The sequence below is a fragment of the Macaca nemestrina genome, chromosome 5 (genome assembly GCF_043159975.1).
Source record: "Macaca nemestrina isolate mMacNem1 chromosome 5, mMacNem.hap1, whole genome shotgun sequence".
Taxonomy (NCBI): Eukaryota; Metazoa; Chordata; class Mammalia; order Primates; family Cercopithecidae; genus Macaca; species Macaca nemestrina.
Window position 1 is genome coordinate 71,356,229 of NC_092129.1, and position 19,740 is coordinate 71,375,968.

General features: G+C 40.2%; 1 protein-coding gene across 18 annotated transcripts in view; it reads right to left on the reverse strand.

Moving 5' to 3' along the window:
- The window catches only part of LOC105489042 (spectrin repeat containing nuclear envelope protein 1), a 536,331-nt gene that overhangs the window by 112,336 nt on the left and 404,255 nt on the right, over window positions 1–19,740 (reverse strand). For all 18 annotated transcript variants that reach the window (XM_011753636.2, XM_011753647.3, XM_011753641.2 and 15 more), the window contains 10 exons: window positions 16,619–16,738; window positions 14,334–14,534; window positions 11,159–11,332; window positions 8,113–8,244; window positions 7,400–7,596; window positions 5,452–5,584; window positions 4,567–4,749; window positions 2,889–3,038; window positions 2,165–2,341; window positions 1,320–1,475 (listed from right to left, as the gene is read on the reverse strand). In XM_011753636.2, coding sequence (XP_011751938.2) covers window positions 1,320–1,475; window positions 2,165–2,341; window positions 2,889–3,038; window positions 4,567–4,749; window positions 5,452–5,584; window positions 7,400–7,596; window positions 8,113–8,244; window positions 11,159–11,332; window positions 14,334–14,534; window positions 16,619–16,738 — 1,623 coding nt within the window. The remainder of the gene's footprint in view (window positions 1–1,319; window positions 1,476–2,164; window positions 2,342–2,888; window positions 3,039–4,566; window positions 4,750–5,451; window positions 5,585–7,399; window positions 7,597–8,112; window positions 8,245–11,158; window positions 11,333–14,333; window positions 14,535–16,618; window positions 16,739–19,740) is intronic.

A 19,740-nucleotide genomic window follows, 5' to 3' on the forward strand; every position in this document is an offset into this window, starting at 1 on the left:
ATTAACTAATAATAGGATTTAATAATAATAATAATTAATAGTAGGAAGTCCGCTGTGAAGTGCTTGCTCAGAGGAGGTGAACAGGAATCCAACCAAGCCTCTAGTGCTAACTTCCATTTATAGGACATACAGAGGTAAGGACATTCATAGGCCAATCCTGAACACGGCACCCACTGACAGTTTCTGCGACAGGTTGTAGTCTTAAAAAAATATTCAAAGGATTTAAGAGATCTAACAAGCAAATGTAGCGTATGGATATTGTCTGCATCCTTATTTTGAATAAGTTAATGTGAAAAAGACATTTTAAAGACACCTGAGGAAATATGACTATGAGTTGAACATAAAATAATATTAGGAATTATTAAACTTTTGATGGTGATAATAATATGGATGCATTAAGAAAAAGTCTATTTTTCTTTTCTTTTTTTTTTTTTGAGACAGAGTCTCGCTCTGTGCCCCAGGCTGGAGTGCGGTGGCACAATCTCGGCTCACTGCAAGCTCCGCCTCCTGGGTTCACGCCATTCTCCTGCCTCAGCCTCCCGAGTAGCTGGGACTACAGGCGCCCGCCACCACTCCCGGCTAATTTTTTGTATTTTTTAATAGAGACGGGGTTTCACCGTGGTCTCGATCTGCTGACCTTGTGATCCGCCCGCCTCGGCCTCCCAAAGTGCTGGGATTACAGGCGTGAGCCACCGCACCCGGCCAAAAAAGTCTATTTTTCAAAGATATATATTGTAGTATGTAAGAATAAAGTGACATGATGTCTGGTATTTACTATGAAATCTATTTTAGAAAAAGAAATAATTTATGCAATTTTTTTTTTTTTTTTGAAACAGGGTCTTGCTTTGTTACCCAGGCTGAAGTGCAATGGTGTAAACACGGCTTACTGCAGCCTTGATCTCCTGAATTCAACCAATCTTCACACCTCAGCCTGCTGAGTAGCTGGGACTAGAGGTGTAGCACCACCACATCTGGCTGATTTTTGTAGCTTTTTGTAGAGAGAGGGTTTCACCATGTCGCCCAGGTTGCAAATCTTGATAATTATTAAATGTGATGCTCGGTATATAGGGGTCACAGCATTTCTCTCTACTTATGAGTGTGTTTGAAAATTTTCATAATTTCAAATTTTTAAAAACAAGTGAAAAACTCTAATGTATTTTTTTATTTAAAAAAACCTATAAACTCACATAATCAGCAAAATTTGTTACTAAATGCAACTTTTAAAAAATATTTAACTTGCAACTCTCAAGGCCTACAAACACATTAGCATATGCCATGAAATTGTGAGATGGTTCATGTTAGCCATCTGGATTAGTTACCTGACAGTCTTTCAGCGCATTTTGAACAGAAGCCTGATCTCCAATTTGATGCTGTTGTTTTAGTCTCTTTTCCTGAGTTTCAAACCATGTTTTCAGACATTGTACATTATTTTCATATTCTGACCAAGATTCCAATAACCCTTCCAACAGCTGGATCTGAACAAACACAATAAAATGAAATTTGCAACTTTATTTTAATAAAATCAAATCATTGGCAGGCTAATTATTCTAGCCAGCATTTTCTCCACATTAAGAATTCTTAAAATACAGTTCATTGTGTACATGATTTAAAACAGGGGTGTCTAATCTTTTGGCTTCCCTGGGCGATACTGGAAGAAGAATTGTCTTGCGCCACACATAAAATAAACGAACACTAACAATAGCCAATGATCCAAAAAAAAAAAAAAAAATTGCAAAAGAAATCTCATAATGTTTTAAGAAAGTTTACGAATTTGTGTTGGGCTGCATTCAAAACCGTCGTGGGCCGCGTGCAGCCCGTGGGCTGGACAAGCTTGATTTAATAAATGAATTTCATAAAGTATGAATCAATGACTATTATTGGGAAACAATAAAGGACTAAAGTCAACTTGAACCAAAGGCAAAATAAATCAAGAGGCATCTTTAGAAAACTGAAACATCATGAAATATACAAAGAGCACAGAGTGTATAAGAGAAAATCTTCAACAGGTTAAAGAAAGTTTAGGGTGATTAACCTTCAGCAGTATTATTGGAAGCGTTCTTTGCCCAGTATAGCCACACTACTCGTGAACCCAGTCTTCCTTACAGAGTGTGCCTGTTCTTGGGGTTTTCATATAAATCTGGATGGTGGCAAGCCAATGGCTTACCTTCTCAGTTACTAGACCTTGCAGAATTTGCCAACTTTTATTCATTGCTCCAAGTTGCTCAGCAAAATCAGTCTTATCACTACGTTTACTTTCCACATCCTGACTGCTGATTTGTAGCACAGACTGGTTCACAAAATCCACCGTCAGCTGTTTACAGTTAATGTCTATCTTAAAACCCTAAAAAAAAAAGAGGAGAAAATAAGATTATACAATAAATGTCTCATTATTTTTCCATGAGTTGGAAAGCCTTAAGTAACCTCAATATTAATATTATCACTTCTATAACTCAGCTAAAATGGCTCAATTTGTCTGTATTCACACAACTCATTATTTTTGGAAGCCAAATATATATATTTGTATATGTTTATACGAACATAAACACAGATATACGTGTGTGTGTGTGTATATATATTTTTTTTTTAGGTAGAAGATTTAGAACTAGATAAATTATATAACCTCACTATAAAATATTTATAAATTTATTTTTATAATTTCTGCAATTCTTTAAGAATAACATAAAATGATTCAAAATCATTCCTAGTACCAGATATTACTTTTTATTTCTGTAACTGATAATGCATTTTTCTTGCTCTTGAATTCCTATCTGGTCAATGTGTAGGAAACATACATTCCAAGACTTGGTTACTATAATTTGAATTTTTTAGTTCTTTCAAATAAAATGGTCTCAACATATGAAAAGTTAAAAACAAAAAATTTTAATTACCTTATATTTCTGAAGGTATTCATGAATTGCCTTGTAACCTATGGAATTTTTAATATTATCTTCATCCTTCTGAATAACATTTTCCATTAGAGAAATCCAACTCATGACTTCAGAAATGGCATGGCGGGAAGGCAGTTTATCCATTTGGAGCTGTCCAAGTCAGGGAGAGAACAAGTCCCAAGTGTTAAAATGGAAACCCCAACTTCTACTAACTTAAAAACCCTCCAATAATTCTTAAAAATGTACCAAGAGAGATAACACTCCTTAATGACATTTGGAGATCTTACCCCTATTGAAAGCTTGAAGTCAAACATCAGGCAAATGCTGAACAATAATAGTCATTTTATGTTCACCTGACATCCAATACTATAAACATTGTATAAACATTAACTAATTAATCAAAACACCAGAAAGAAGAGAATATTATTCTTATTTTATAACTAGTTTTATGAGCTTAAAAAAACTTAACCATAAAACATTCAACAGACGTATTTTATTAATTATCTTATAAAATCTCTGCATATTGACTCAGGAATGTTAAAAGAAGAAAGAAAAATACCACACTACAAGCTATCATTTTCTAGATTTTTTGGCACTCTTATATTTATTCCTAAGAACATAGCCAATTTCCTCAGTCCTTAGCTGATATACAGTACTTACAATTCGAAATCTTACTTAACATATCACGCATTTATGCATATGTGTATTATGATGATTTGGAGGAACAAAAGCAATCATTTAAAATCTTTGTATATCAACTTCTGTGTGGTGCTGAAAGACATAGCAATGAACGTGGGTTGGTTCCTGCCCTCTGGGGGCGCACAGCTGCTGCTTAGGAGAGATTAGGCATGTACATGAAACACAGCTATCCTGCCTGAAACACAGTGATGAGTGTCAAAGACAGATAAAGATAAAATGTTCTGGGATTTCAGGGAAGGTAGGTGTATTTTCAGATAAGAGGAGTATTTACACCTACTGAAAGCCAGTTGCTCTCCTATACATACGATTTTTTTTACATGTATTGTGTTCTAAATCTTCATAACCACTCACTTTATGAGAAAAGTGTATGTCATTGTCCACATTTTATCCAGGAGAAAACAGAGTTTAAACAAAGTCAGACAAACATTCCAATACACATACCCACACCCACATACATACAAGAAAGAAACCCTCAGAGGAAATGCCTTCGGGGCAGGGCTTTGTAGCGTAGTTCACTTTTTATTTATTTATTTATTTATTTTGGAGATGAGTCTCGCTGTCACCCCGGCTGGAGTGCAGTGGCGCGATCTCGGCTCACTCCAACATCTGCCTCCCCAGTTCAAACAATTCTGCCTCAGCCTCCCAAGTAGCTGGGACTACAGGCGCATACTGCCACGCCAGGCTAATTTTTTGTATTTTAGTAGAGACGGGGTTTCACTGTGTTGCCTAGGCTGGTCTCGAACTCCTGAGCTCAGGCAATCCGCCCTCCTCAGCCTCCCAAAGCGCTAGGATTACAGGCATCAGCCACTGCACCCGGCCTGAGTTCACTCTTAATATTAACACAATGGGAAAGAGGAGGCCAGGTGTCTGGGACAAAGCTGATTCAAATTTGTGAGCAAAAGCAAAAAACGAATATATTTTTCCATGTCAAATAGCTTAAGTCAGTTATTTCCCACGAAAGCAATCCTTCTTTCTGTACCTGGTGGAGCTTCTCCTGGACGGCTGGGATATTGGTTAGCAGGTCAGTCCACTGGCTATCAATGTGCGACAGCTCAGAGCGCAGCGTGGCTGTGTCCACCTTTTTCAGTCGAAGGAGCTGATTTCCAGTACTCAGAACAGATGATTTCAGGGAAGATTTGGCATCCACTTCTTTAGAAAACTCCTGAAACAAGTAGCGATGTTCAAATTAGGGTTAAATAACCAGACAATTCATTAAAAGCAAAGCTATCAATTTAGTGCATGAAACAATTTCCTTTACATCCTGGAGGGGATTATACCGAACACTCAAAGAAAATGACACCAGTACACCCTTGCCCTCGAATGAAAGCAAACTACGAAGCCTCTACTTGAAAACTACTCTGAAGAGGCAATGTTGAGTCATGGAACCCTATTATTTTGCATAATTATGGAACACACATAGTTAACATTAATATATTCTCTATAGCTTAGTTTTTTAAGTATATTCACTGATGGTTGACTTCCTTCCTTCCTTTTTTTTTTTTCTTTTTAGATGGAGTTGCTCGCTCTGTTGCCCAGGCTGGAGTGCAGTGGCACAATCTCAGCTCGCTGCAACCTCCGCCTCCTGGGTTCAAGCGATTCTCCTGCCTCAGCCTCCTGAGTAGCTGGGATTACAGGCACACACCCACGCCCAGCGAATATTTGTATTTTTCATAGAGACGGGGTTTCACCATGTTGGTCAGGCTGGTCTCAAAGTCCTGACCTTGTGATCTGCCCGCCTTGGCCTCCCAAAGTGCTGGGATTACAGGCGTGAGCCACCACGCCTGGCCTGACTACTTTTCTACTGGTGCATGGGTCAGGCCTAACTTACAGGCCTGAATCAAATGCCTTAGATTCTTAGACTTACCAGGAAAGCATTTAGATGATCCCGGACCATTTCCAGCTCTTGTGGGACTGTCACAGATTGCTGAGTCCAAAATTCTAGCCTGTCTTTTGCAGACTGTAACCAGTGAATTAGATCTGCAGATTCACTTTGATATCTGTAAGTACATTACGGAGTCTATTAAGTAAACATTTCATCCCTATCTTCTGCTCACCTACATTACTCACCAATGCCAACAGTTTTAAAACAAGAGGTCTGAAGATTTAGAAGAAAAATGCATGAGGTTGGCACTCTGAAATTTTCTTAATATTGATACCTTTATCAAGCCCATCTCTCTGGGTTTCCGCTTGCCTGTCTTTCAGCTGGGTATAAAAGTATCTTTCCCCTACTCCTTCACATTGATGCTACTTAGAAAATATCAGATGATGGTTACAAAAGGTCCTTTGAAATAAAGGCAGCTTAGACACAGACTATGTCATTGTGTAAAAATCAATCCTCCACCCTGCTGAATGTTTCCCATTGCCCTTGAGAAGCTTCCACTTTTCTCTTTCTCTCCTTCCACTCTTTCTCTTTCTCCACTTCCATTTTCTGTTTCTCTCCCTCTCAGGCTTTACTGTGATTTCTCAGACACAGTCATTAGGCAAGGGAGGGTGAAACTCAAAGGCAAGGTGCATTATGCACCTGCCTCCCTGCTCACTTTTAATTACATGTTTATATGAGTATACAAGAATCCAAGTGGGAGGCCGGGCGTGGTGGCTCACGTCTGTAATCCCAGCACTTTGGGAGGCCGAGGTGGGTCGATCAGGAGGTCAGGAGATCAAGACCATCCTGGCTAACAAGGTGAAACCCCTTCTCTACTAAAAATACAAAAAATTGGGCCAGACGCAGTGGCTCAGGCCTGTAATCCCAGCACTTTGGGAGGCTGAGGCGGGCAGATCACAAGGTCAGGAGATCGAGACCATCCTGGCTAACACGGTGAAACCCCGTCTCTACTAAAAAAAAAAAAAAAAAAAAAATACAAAAAATTAGCCGGGCGTGGTGGCGGGCGCCTGCAGTCCCATCTACTCGGGAGGCTGAGGCAGGAGAATGGCCTGAACCCAGGAGGTGGAGCTTGCAGTGAGCCGAGATCGCGCCACTGCACTCCAGTCTGGGAAACATAGCGAGACTCTGTCTCAAAAAAAAAAAAAAAAAAAAAAAAAAAAAGAATCCAAGTGGGGACTTTCTACTTACCTTTTTTTTTTTTTTTTTTTGAAACGGAGTTTCACTCTTGCTGCCCAGGCTGGAGTGCAATGGTGCAATCTTGGCTCACTGCAACCTCCCCTTCCCAGGTTCAAGCGATTCTCCTGTCTCAGCCTCCCAAGTAACTGGGATTATAGGCATGCACCACCATGCCTGGCTAATTTTGTATTTTTAGTAGAGATGGGGTTTCTCCATGTTGGTCAGGCTGATCTCAAATTCCCGACCTCAGGGGATCTGCCCACCTCAGTCTCCCAACATGCTGGGATTACAGGTGTGAGCCACTGCGCCCGGCCTCTGCTTATCTTTATTTTCCAAACTATACAATAAGTTCCTAGAGGAGCCATGTCACTTTCAAGTGAATATCTACTTGCCTAATTTATTTATTTTTGAGACAGACTCTCGTTCTATTGCCCAGGCTGGAGTACAGTAGCATGATCATGACTCACTGAAGCCTCGACCTCCCAGGCTGAAGCAATCCTCCCACTTCAGCCTCTCCAATAGCAGGGACCATAGGCATGTGCTACCATACCTAGTCCTTTTTTATTTTTTGCAGAGATTGGGGTCTTACTATGTTGCTTAGGCTGGTCTTGAACAGCTGGCCTCAAGCAATCCTCCTGCATTAGCCTCCACAAGTAGTGAGATTATAGGTTTCAGCCATCATCCCCCACCCCCACTAGCCTTATTAATACAATGTAGCACTCATCTGAAAATATACAAAACAGTCATGTATTACCTGGTCCAGTGTTTCAATATTGTTTCCAGTCTGTGAAGTTCCTTAGACACTTTGTTGGTGTTACTTAGCCAGCGCTCTCCAAGTTGATTTAGTTGACTTTCTAGATCTGAGCAGCTGATGGATATCAGAAGTCGTTTGCCATCATCTAATACTTGATATAATTTGGGCTGGTATTCATTAAGGCTAGATTTTAAATGCTAAAATCATTGAAATTATGAGGTTACAAGTTTGGATATGCAATTTTTGTCTTTAAGAATTATAATTTCTCCAGTACCTACAATGTTCCCATTACCTGTTATTGGAACTTAAAGTATACTCACTCAAGTAACACTGAAAACTTCAAGATGTTTCATCTATATTTAAGTATAGATGGTCTCCTTTTGTTTATTATTATTATTATTTTGGTAGTGACTTTAGGTGGATTTAAAACTTTCAAATTATTGTTATTATTTCAAGAATTGTGTGGCATCAGCATAAATTAATGCTTGGTGGAGGCTGAATTTTCAAAAAGAGCTCTCATTAAAAAAAAAAGAAAAAAGAAAGACTTTTAATAATGTCCAACTATAAATAACAGAAACATTATCTCCTTTCAATACCAATACCTTGAAAGAAAAGTAAAAGTACTAATAAAGTAATTGATCACAAATTTGTTTACATTCTGTTAAAACTATTGGTAAGGTTCTAAAGGCAATGTGGCAGCTTGTAACACCAACCTGGTAGAGTGTTATGCGGTCAATAAGCCTGTCCTCGTTCTCCTCCACCAGACCCACGCTTGGGATGCTGTTTTCCACCACCTCCAGCTGTCTGCTAAGCTCCTGCTGGTCCTCATCTAGATGCGACCACGTCTAGAAACACAACATTTGTCTGTGAGCTAAAAAAAACGCTCATTAGGGAAATATATTCTTCCTTGTGTGCAAAATACGTGCTTGACAGATTTTCCTTAAAGTTACATCAGAGATGTTTGCATTGGGGTTTGCTTTGGGAAGCAAAAGATGGCTTTAAGGCAAGTAATCAAATGGTGACGCTTGAAAGCATTGTGAATGGGCTCTGGAATCTGCCACTAAGCCCCTTTATGGTCGTGAGTAAGATACTAAACTCTGTATCTCTTTTCCATATATTACAACGGGGATAATAATAGCTGTCTTCTCCATCATGAGGATTAAATGGAATAATGTGTGCAGTGTACCTTCTAACGGGTATGCACATTTTTTTTTTTTTTTTTTTTTTTTTTTGAGACAGAGTCTAACTCTGTCGCCCAGGCTGGAGTGCACTGGCACGATCTCGGCTCACTGCAAGATCTGCCTCCCAGGTTCACGCTGTTCTCCTGCCTCAGCCTCCCGAGTAGTTGGGACTACCGGTACCTGCCACCACACCCAGCTAGTTTTTTGTATTTTTTAGTAGAGACGGGGTTTCACCGTGTTAGCCAGGATGGTCTCGATCTCCTGACCTCGTGATCCGCCTGCCTTGGCCTCCCAAAGTGCTGAGGTTACAGGCATGAGCTACCACGCCCGGCCTTTTTTTTTTTTTTCTTTTCAGATAGGCTCTCACTCTGTTACCCAGACTGGAGTACAGTGGCACAATCATGGATCACTGCAGACTCGAACTCCTGGGCTCAAGGGATCCTCCTGCTTCATCCTCCCAACTAGCTGGGACCACAGGTGCATTCCACCACATCAGGCTAATTAAAAAAAAATTTTCTGTAGAGACAGGGGTCTCACTATGTTGTCCAGGCTGGTGTCAAACTCCTGGCATCAAGAGATCCTCCTGTTTCAGCCTCCCAAAGTGCTGGGATTACAGGCATGAGCCACCACATCTAGCCCAGGTATGCATGGCTTTATTCTTTACCACAGTAAGGATTTAAGTCAAAAAGATGGGGATGTTTGCCTTTCATGTAACGAGTAAGCAAAACAATTACATTTGCATGTGAAACAGATATCTCTAAATATGAATATATAGTCTATATATTCTATTAAAGAAAAATAGCAAGTCACTTATTCCTAAGTTCAGACTTTTCTTTCATTTAAAACTGGAAAACACTTTTAAAAAGATGAGTTGAAGTCTTTTCCAATAATTTACACCGTGGGTCAGCAGTTTCTCAGTGTGAGCATGCTCACTTTACTGTGCAGTTGGAGGGGCAACAGGGCACAGTAGTAGAAACCCATGCTTTTTAAATACACTTACCAAATATCTATTTCCTGGTACTTTCAATGCCTAGGAATCTAGGAGTAAATATAACAGATACAAACCCAGGCCTTCTAGTGAGGAGAGACAGGTAATCAATAATAAAGAGTAAACCAAAAACAAACAATAAGTTGTATGGTATAATAGAGTTCTTGTGCTGTGGAAGAACAAAACAGAACTGGGTAGGGATGGGAGGGAGTGCCCAGGTGTGTGCCTGGCGGGGCTATAATTTAAATGGTGTCATCAGGTAAGTTTCACGGAGAAACACACATTTCAGGTTGTGAGGTCAGACAGATGAAGGTGTGATCACTGACTCTGCCACCAATTAACACGTGTCTTGGCAAGCCATTGCTCCCAGACTCGTTGCTGAAACAGGGATTCAAAATACCACCTCAAAGGGTTATGATAAGGATGAGATGGATTCATGTAAGTGTAAGAAGTCTTGCCAGGGGCCAGACATGTCAATAAAGCATAACTATTATTACAGAAATTTTGAACGTTAAAGGTAGATGTCTCTCCAAAATACAGGGAATTCCACATTAGGGAATTCTACATCTGGGATTTGGGGGTTAGCTAGCTATGAAAATGTTGGCCCAGGGAAAAACTCATTTGGAAAAAAATGCAAATAGGACCTGCAGACAACCCAGGTAAGAGCAGCAATATTCAGTAATATTGTGGGAGTGGGTGGTGGAGTCAAAAAAGTGGAGATTATAATCTCTAAAACTTCCAAGGGAAACAGGAAGAATGAGAAAGCAGGAACAGTTCAGGGCAACTGATACAGTTACTGAAGAAAGAAAGGAGGGTACTGTCCCATCAATAACGTCCTACATTTCCACAGGGTTCTACAGCTTGCCAGTAGCCACCACTGAGCACCTATTCTGTTCCAAGAGCAACCGCATTTGGGACAGAAAAAAAATATTTCTACATTTTTCTTTTTCTTTTCTTTTTTTTTTTTTTTTGAGACAGAGTTTCACTCCTGTTGCCCAGGCTGGAGTGCAGTGGCATGATCTTGGCTCACCGCAACCTCCACCTCCCAGTTCAAGCGATTCTCCTGCCTCAGCCTCCGAAGTAGCTGGGATTACAGGTACCCGCCATAACGTCCGGCTAATTTTGTTTGTATTTTTAGTAGAGATGGGGTTTCAACACATTGGTTTGTTTCACCATGTTGGCCAGGCTGGTCTCGAACTTCTGACCTCAAGTGATCCACCCACCTCAGCCTCCCAGAGTGCTGTGATTACAGGTGTGAGCCACTGCACCTGGCCTATTTCTATATTTTTCATATGCTTAAGTAAGCTATCAGTCTGAATATCAAAACCCCAAATATCTTCATGCATAGTCTGAAGTCAGTGTGTATATATCTTACTTCCAACATGGCACAGCAGATAGCCAAATGTAAACAGAAAACACAGGGGGAACAAGCAACACAGAACCATAGGAAAAGTACAGTCCTAAGCCGGAGAGCACAGCTAGCTCTGAGGTTACATGAGGCAAACTGCATGGATCAATATGTCTTGCATCAAAGGTCCATTTTGCAGCAGGAAGTCTGCAGCACAGAAGACATGACATCAATGGTCTCACCTCTAGAATGTACTCCAGCTCCACACCCCTCTTGTGAGCCTGTTTCAGTACAGCAGAAGCCTGAGTCATCAGCTCTGTATGGAACTGGGTTTCCTTCTGGACTGCAAAGCTGATTATCTTTCTGAAGAGTGTTTCAGTCAAGATCATATGAGATTCCAGGCCCTGAAAGTATTCCTGCAATTTTTCAGGGAGAAAGAAGTCAGCAACTCATTCATGTATTACATTAGAATCAAAATTGGTTTAGGGTCGGGTGCAGTGGCTCATGCCTGTAATCCCAACAGTTGGGGAGGCTGAAGTTGGTGGATTACCTGAGGTCAAGAGCTCGAGACTAGCCTGGCCAACATGGTGGAATCCATCTCTACTAAAAATACAAAAATTAGCCAGGCATGGTGGCATGTGCCTGTAATCCCAGCTACTCAGGAGGCTGAGGCACAAGAATCGCTTGAACCTGGGAGGCCGAGGTTGCAGTGAGTCAAGATCGTGCCACTGCACTCCAGCCTGGGTGGAGAGGAGTTGACACCAACCTAGCCCTGGAGCTGAGTAGACAGCTCTGCATTTCTAGAGGAGAGTGAGGAGTGAGCGAGGAGTCCTTGAGCAGGACAAGGGAGGGCAGAGAGAGCAACTAGGACCAGGTGGACAAATGGACAAAAAGGAAACACAGGGAAAGGTAGAGTTAAGAACGAAGGTGGGCTCTTTTGAAGAGAGGCTCTGAGTTTTCCTTTGCCAAGCTCAGGTTGGAGCTCTGGTTGGAGGCTCTGTCTCAAAACAAACAAGCAAACAAACAAACAAAAAACATTGCTTTAAATGTGAAAGTTGACAGAACTCAGTTAATATATGAGCAATATCCTCTCACTCCCACTGGTCTCCCCCTTGGCCCAGGCACTTGTCACCGTCTACAGAGAAGGGAGCTCTAGACTCCTAATCGGCCTCTCCACCCTCTCCACTCAAGTGCATCCTATACCTGGCTGTGCTGCACACACAGTGTCCCCAGAACAAGGATCTTCACGTGTGCCAGCTGCAGAGAAAACTCCTCTACCCTCGTAATACCTCGTCCATGCGCAATCTGCCTTCCTTACTTTCCTGGCATGGCCTCTCACCGCCATGTACCTCCATGTGTTTTGGACACATTAGCTCCCGTTCCCCACCTTTGGCCTCTGCTTCTACTCTGTTCTTAAGATGTTCTCACTTGACACTTTTCGATGACTTTCCTTCCTCCATGGCTGGGCTTGGGCTCTACTTTCTGAACTTCTAGGATGTTTGGGTGCTCATTCCATGTTGTCAAGCACAGCTTTACACGCACTGATTGATATTAAAGATTTGCTTTCCTTGTATTATACCTACACATAACAGAACTGTAGGCCTTGCGCCATCCTACAAACGTTTTTGAAATGTTACTCTTTGTGTATAATAGACCCTGGAGGATGGAGATCGACCTTATCCCATTTCCTGTACCCAGTACCATGACAGAATGGAAGAACTGGGAACTGATAATGACAGTTAACATTAATTGTGCGCTTACTGTTTGCTAGGCACTCCATAAATACTTTATCTGACTAATCTCATCCTCCTAACAACTCTATAACTCTATGAGATAGGCAGTTTTGTTTCCAGTTTTACAGATGAGAACACTGAGCCTCACCCCCACCCCCAGTCTACGTAGCTTGCCCAAGGTCACATAGCTAGTCACGGCAGAGCTTGGTGTTCAAACCCAAGGGCAGTGTGGCTTTATCTGTGCTTCTCACCAGGACTGCAGAACTTTCCCTCAGAAAATAGGCTGGTCAGTAGAAGCTAGAATCATTATTTTTAACCAACAATTATCAAATCACAGAGTCCTAAAGTTGGAGGAGACTTTGAAGTTCATCTAGCCCAATGTGCAATGAAAGCTGAGATTCCTTTTATAAGTCCATCTGCCCTGAAAGCCTTGGCTGGACTTCTCATGGCCAGAAGGGCTGTCTGCTCAATGGCAGTTTACTCCTTTTATAGTTCTTTTTCTATTGAGGTTTATTTCCCTGTTATTTATACTCATTGATCCTAGTTTCCCCTCTGGAATAACTCAGAATGATCTTTTATTGCTATGGTCAACAATTTGAGAAACACCAGCTGTGAACTTTAAAGCAATGGTTTCAAAGCCAAATGATAAGGCTTTAATAAATCATGAAGCTTTGGACAAAAACGTCTGGGAAAAAATAGGAAGAACAATTTGAAAAAGACAAAAAAAAAAAAAAAATCCACCTTTACAAGCCACCAGAGAGCTACACAATGGTAGAAGATTTAAACTTCTATAACCCAATGGGATTTTTTTAGTTTCCCTACTGGAAATTCCCATAGTCTAGAAGGCTGGGTTTCTGGACTAGCAAAATTGCTCTTTCCGTAATCATTGCCAATAATGCAAGAGGGGCGTGTGTGTGTGTGTGTGTGTGTGTGTGTGTGTGTGTGTGTGTGAGAGAGAGATAGGCATTCTTTTACCATGGAGTAGTGTCCAACCTGAGCTTTGTTGTGGCATACAATGATGGAGTGATTTCAGGCCCCTCAAGTTTGATTACATAGTAAACGGCCTTGCTGTTCCCAGGGAGAAAGTCTGAGGTCTACAGCAACTAGAGGAGCATATGTGTAAAGGTCAGAGGATCTAAACGATGCATGTAAAAGACACCGACTCAACCCTGGAACTGAGTAGTCAGCTCTACATTTCTAGAGGAGAGCAAGGAGTGAGTGAGGAGTCCCTGACCAGGACAAGGGAGGGCAGAGAGAGCAACTAGGACCAGGTGGACAAATGGGCGAAAAGGAAACACAGAGAAAGGTGGAGTTAAGAACAAAGCTGGGCTCCTTTGAAGGGAGGCTCTGAGTTTTCCTTTGATTTTTCTCATCTAGGGAGAAAGCCTGGCTAATACTAGTGAGGAACTGATCAGTAAAATTACAGGTAAGTTGATCTTCTTTTTAAATTCCCAACATTATAGAAACATATCCCCTGTAATTTCTCTGTGCTACTGAAAGCCAGTTGGTTTGAATATACATTTTGGACCATTTTAAAGAATAACTATAGAAGTAAGAAGTCATAAAATACTGAGAATATTAGGTTTTACTAAATATTTATCAGGGTTTGAGAGTATGCTTTCCAATTACAATCTCTCTCTCTCTCTGTTTCTCTCTCTCTCTCTTACTCTTTTTTGTTATGTACCTTATGTTTGTCAAGTAGTTGCTGGATTTCCTCTTTGGAAGACACGATGATTTTCTGGTCTCCTGCCATCTTCTCCTGACCAGTTTCTAGCAAGTCAGCCAGATCTTGTAGGGCCCTCTCATACTGACTCTTGAGTGTAAGGTTCTGGTTCAGGCCACTCCTCCGAGAGCCAATGGTCATCATCAGCTCATCATACATGTCCTAAGAGGCAGAGACCACAAGACTCACTCTCAATTCATATTCTGGCAACTCTCTAAAGGCATATGAACTATGAACGCACTAAGCCCAAGACCCAACCAAGAAAACGCCTTCAGGGATGTGCCCTGTGGAAATGCTCCGCTTGTAGGCCATCTGCTTGTCTTTCCTATGAGCCTTACTTTGAAAACACGTTTCACAAAAAAATAACCTTTGGACCTTTATTCTCATGCCTGTGATATATTTGCTGTGACTTTACAGTGTCGTGATACCTGGTAGTTCAAGTTCTTTCATTAATCTTATTTGGTATTCTTATCTTTCTGTTTTAAATTTTATTTTATTTTTAACTGACAATAAAGCACAATGGAGAAACTGAAAAAAAACTGAATTGATAAAAATGTAAGTATGAAGTGACTGAGTAAAAAGATAAAATAAATATTCAATAAATAATGTGGAAATAACTCAACTCTTTGAAGAAAAATAATGTCTTATCTCATGGCACATATCGAAATGTAATTTAGATTGACTACAAAATAAAAATTTAGTAAGTTAAAATATGAAAGGAAATAAAGATGTGTCTACAAAAAGTAAGCTTAATATTTTAAGATTTTAAAGGATATGAAAAAGTATCTCCTAGAAATGATATATGAGGGAGATTTGACAACTGTTTTCTCAAGATATTAATTGTTTATGATGAAATGTGCGGTAAAACTGTTGAAAAAGTGTCCACGGGGCTGAGGGACATGTCATAGAAAATGTAATTCCCATTTAATTTCAGAGCAACTGAATATAGTATACTTAACATTTTCCTGCTAAATAACAATCATATTTGGGACTATCCATCAAACAAAGAGCTAGAGAAATAGGCAAGTTTAATGTGAGCAGAAAGAATCACAAACTTAAGAAGGCAATATTTTTGCCAAATGTGGTGGGGTAAATAACTATTTAAACTGGAAAGACATTTTAGGAGATGATGACACACCAAACACAAAATTTATTTGAGGCATATGGACCTGATTAACATATCACATTAAGGTTTAGCCTGCCAAAATGGCTCGATCTGGAAAAGTTCAATTTTAATGCCTATTTACGGCAATGACATTTGACTCTTACACCTGATGCTTAAGTGCTGTCGGAAAACTGTCTAAAAAAGTACAAAGTGGGGGTGGTGGGCTTATGACATTATGAAATGTTAGATAAAGGAGAGATACAGTTAAAATAAAATTTTTTTTTGTTTATAAGGCCTATTTTGTTTTCTCAAAGAAAGAACTCATAAGCCTGTACTGGACTGAGGTTACAAATTCTCAATAGTCCTGCATACAGAGAAAATCTAACATGTGTGTCTGTGTGACCATACATAATTGTACACAATTTCTTCTTGATCGAACATAACTGCATTGCCTAGCTGATGCTAAATTTTGCTGGTTTAATATCCAAAGATGTTCTTCTTACCCCAATATCAGATTCTTGCCTAAATGTCAGATCTAGGAAAGGAAATTAACCCAAAGCATTATTCTCTATTCCTGAAAGGATGATAGGAAGTCTGTTTAGATTTCAACTACCTTCCACTTTAATTTTTGTTGTTGTTGTAGTTCTAGAATGGAAACAATGCCTCCGTTCCTTTCAAACATATACGGAGGATAAACTATAGTTCTTATCTTAGAAAAAAACACTTTCTAAAAAGTATTACTTTGATTATTTGCTTTTTAAAATAGTATTTGAAGAGAGAGTGCAATACAAGGATAGATACCACTTTTTAAAATTTTTCTAGCTAGGATTAAAAATTATTCTATTTTCTACAGTAGGAAATAATATGCTACAACTAAACTATACTGCAATGCTTAACCATGAGAATAATAATAAAGTAACTGTCAGAAAAACATATAAATCTTAGAAGCATGAAAACAACTCACTTCCTTGTACTAAACATGTTAAGCTTCAGAAAATTTTCTAAGAGTTACTTGGCAGAAAGGTTAGGACCTAAGTGGCATGAATTTTATAAAGAAAGCCTAGAAAAATAAAGAAAGTGATTTTTTCTGCAGGGGTTCGATGTACCCCTGCAGCTGAATACTACTGGCTGAAGGCTGTACCTGGAGCTTGGAGAGTTCTTGCATGGACGGCTGCTCAATCTGTAACTTGTCACCACGTCTCTTTAATTCAATGATTCCTGCATCCAATTCTTTGAGTCCATCTTCAGCCTGTTGTATTGCCTAGGTAAGATCCATGACATTTTATTAAAACTCCCATGAACAATTTCCCCACGGAAGATGTGATTATTGTGCTTCTTTCTGTGTTCCTCCTCTCCACATAAAACATTCTCAATATATACAAAAGGAATTATTTCGATGAAACAAACAAACCAAAAGCCATGTTTACAGACTATATAGAAAAGAGAAGAAGGCCCGTTATTAGTACAGAGCAGTTATCTTACAGATAATGAGGCAGGAGAAAGTCAGGGTAGAGGGCTGGGAGAAGGATGTCTTGCTTAAATAAAAAAGGGAGTTTTTGAAAAGCAACACTTAAAGAAAAAGGAGCATGATTTAGGACATAGTTAATAAAAGGTATTTGCCTGAGGTTTTCTAAGGGACCATGTTCTGCTGCCCTTGAAACGTAGTTGTGAGCATCTTTGGAGAGAGATTCAGCGAGGCAACAAAAAGTATATTACAGCATGGTCAAGGAATCTGTGCTTCTTGTTGTGAAGTGGAAAATCAATCAACAAGTGTTCAAGTGGCAGTTACTGCTAAGCCTTGTCTTCCCAGGGTGAGGTCTGTAGAAGCAGAACAAGATCTCATCCTGTCCTTCAAGGAGCTGATGGTCCGGTTAGGAAGCCAGAGTAAACAGAGAAAAATAAAGCAAGGCTGACTATCAGTAAGTACTAAACTCGATAATGCAACGCATCCCCATTAGTGAAGATTAGAGAAGGGAGACACCAGCCCACAACCCCTGGAGCAGGCATTTGGAAAGAGGGCAACCGAGGTTGCCCCTGAAGGAGGACAAAAACAAGACTCCAGATGGCAGATGAAACACATGTGTCCAGTGTCCTCTTTCCTGAAAACCCCCTACAGCCAGAGTGAGTATTTTGTTTGCTTGTTTTTGGCATATTTTTTCCCCATAAATCTAAAAGGACAAGGGAACAGAAAAGCAAACAATGCTAACAATATGTTGGGAGCTAGAAGTCAGAAGAATACATGATAATTGGCTTAGGAAATCTGGGGAAGCTGAATTCTAAACCAGTGGAGGATCTCCACCACCCAATTCAGAGCAACAGAAATCTCCAGAACTCTGGCTGAAGTGAGCTGGGGTGCTAAGTAAGGAGGGTTAGTGAAGAGCTGCTTAAAGGACAGTTAACCCACAGATGCCCCTCCTTATTCCATACTGTCCCTTTTTCTTCCCGTGTAAAAGACTGAAAGTTTGTTTTCTGGAGAAGGTCAAACAGACTGAGGGACACTGGACACAGCTGTGAGCTTGAATGCTGGACTGAAAGCAAGGTATGAAATAACTGGATGCTCCCTGAATGCTGAATGTGGGGCCCCTGAGTCTTCTCTTCCTGGAGCAAGAAGGGCTGCAGCCAGCAGGGCTCTAATCTCCAGACAGGAGAGGGAAAAGTATCTGAAAACACCAATAAGACAGGCCTGACAATTTGACAGAAGGATTCTCTAACAAATAAATGGTCCACAGAGACCATCCTGCAGGAACTCTTGAAATTGTCATGTTCCATCCACACACAGAGTTCCCTTTCAGCTGTTTAGTCCTCCATCCTAAACCTGAATAGATAACAAAAGATTTCAATATGCCTTTCGATGACATGAAAGATGGGGACTAACAGAAGCAAACAAATAAAAGCAAGCTGCAGGAAAACAAATTATACAGGAAAAGTAGAACTTCAAACATTAAAACCATTAATACACCCAGAAAGATATAAACGATAATGTATTCATTAAAAAAAAATAAAAAATACTACAAAAAGGATAATTCAGAGAACCAAAACGAATTCTGGGAAAATTAAATACAAGAGAGCAGAAATGTCAAACTCAGTATAAGGGTCTGGAGTTGAAATTGAGGAAGTTTCTAAAAAAGCAGAGCAAAAACACAGAGAAAGGGCTCTTGGTAAGACAATTCAAGGATTGAACCAGAGTAGCTGACAAAAAGGAGTTCTCCAGAAAAGAAGGCAGGTAAAATGGAGGAAAGAAACATATTAAATAAATCACTAGAACATTTTCCAGAACAGAGAGATGAGAGCTGCCAAATCAGAAGAGCCCCTTGAGCTCCCCGCCCAGCGGATAAAAATAGATCCTCCCCAAGGCGTGTGATTGTGAAATTTCAGGACACTGGAAACCTTTGGGAATTAGAATGTCTTTAGATTCCTTAAGACAACACTGGGAGCTAGAAAACAATGGACAAAAAGCCTTGAAACTCCAAAAGAATTCATATTCAACAAATGACCCTGAAGGATGACATAAAAATAGCAAAGTGATCAATAAAGTGTGAACATGGTATAAGAACATTTTCAGACATACATCTGGAAAAATACACTTATCATACACCCTTTCTAAGAAAGGACATGCACTAACCAAACAAGGAAGCAATGCAGTAAAGAGAAAGACTTGGGATTCAGAAGAGAGAAGATCCAACATAGGAAGAAATGAAGGGATTCTCAGGATGGTGGTGAAGGGAGATCCAGGAAGACAACTGTGCACCAGGGTGATGAGGCAAGGGAACTGCTCTGGATTGGAACAGCACGACTCAAGAGACGACTACATTGAGTGAGGTGTGTCTTCCCCATGCCTTCTGCTATTATTGCCTTTTTAATCTAAGTTGGGTAGGCACGGAATCAGCACGTTCATTAGTTGCGTTCCATTTATTCAAAGAAAAAAAACTGATTGGTTATTTCTTCATCTGTGACATTCAGTTACATTGGTCAAAAATTAGTGAAAATGATTGCTTGTGATCATACATATCTTATAATTCATATTAGAAATCCAAAGCAAGTCAGCACTACATTTGCTCCAGTCTTTTCTGGAATCACACATTATAAGCCAAGGAAAAAAAAAGGTCCCTTCATGTGGAAGATATGACAGAAAATAAAGAGATTTTTAATGGGGGGAAATGAGAAATCTCTTTAAAAAGCAGATGAAATTATGGTCAAGAAAAATGCACAGCCGGATGCAGTGGCTCACACCCATAATCCCAACACTTTGGGAGGCTGAGGCAG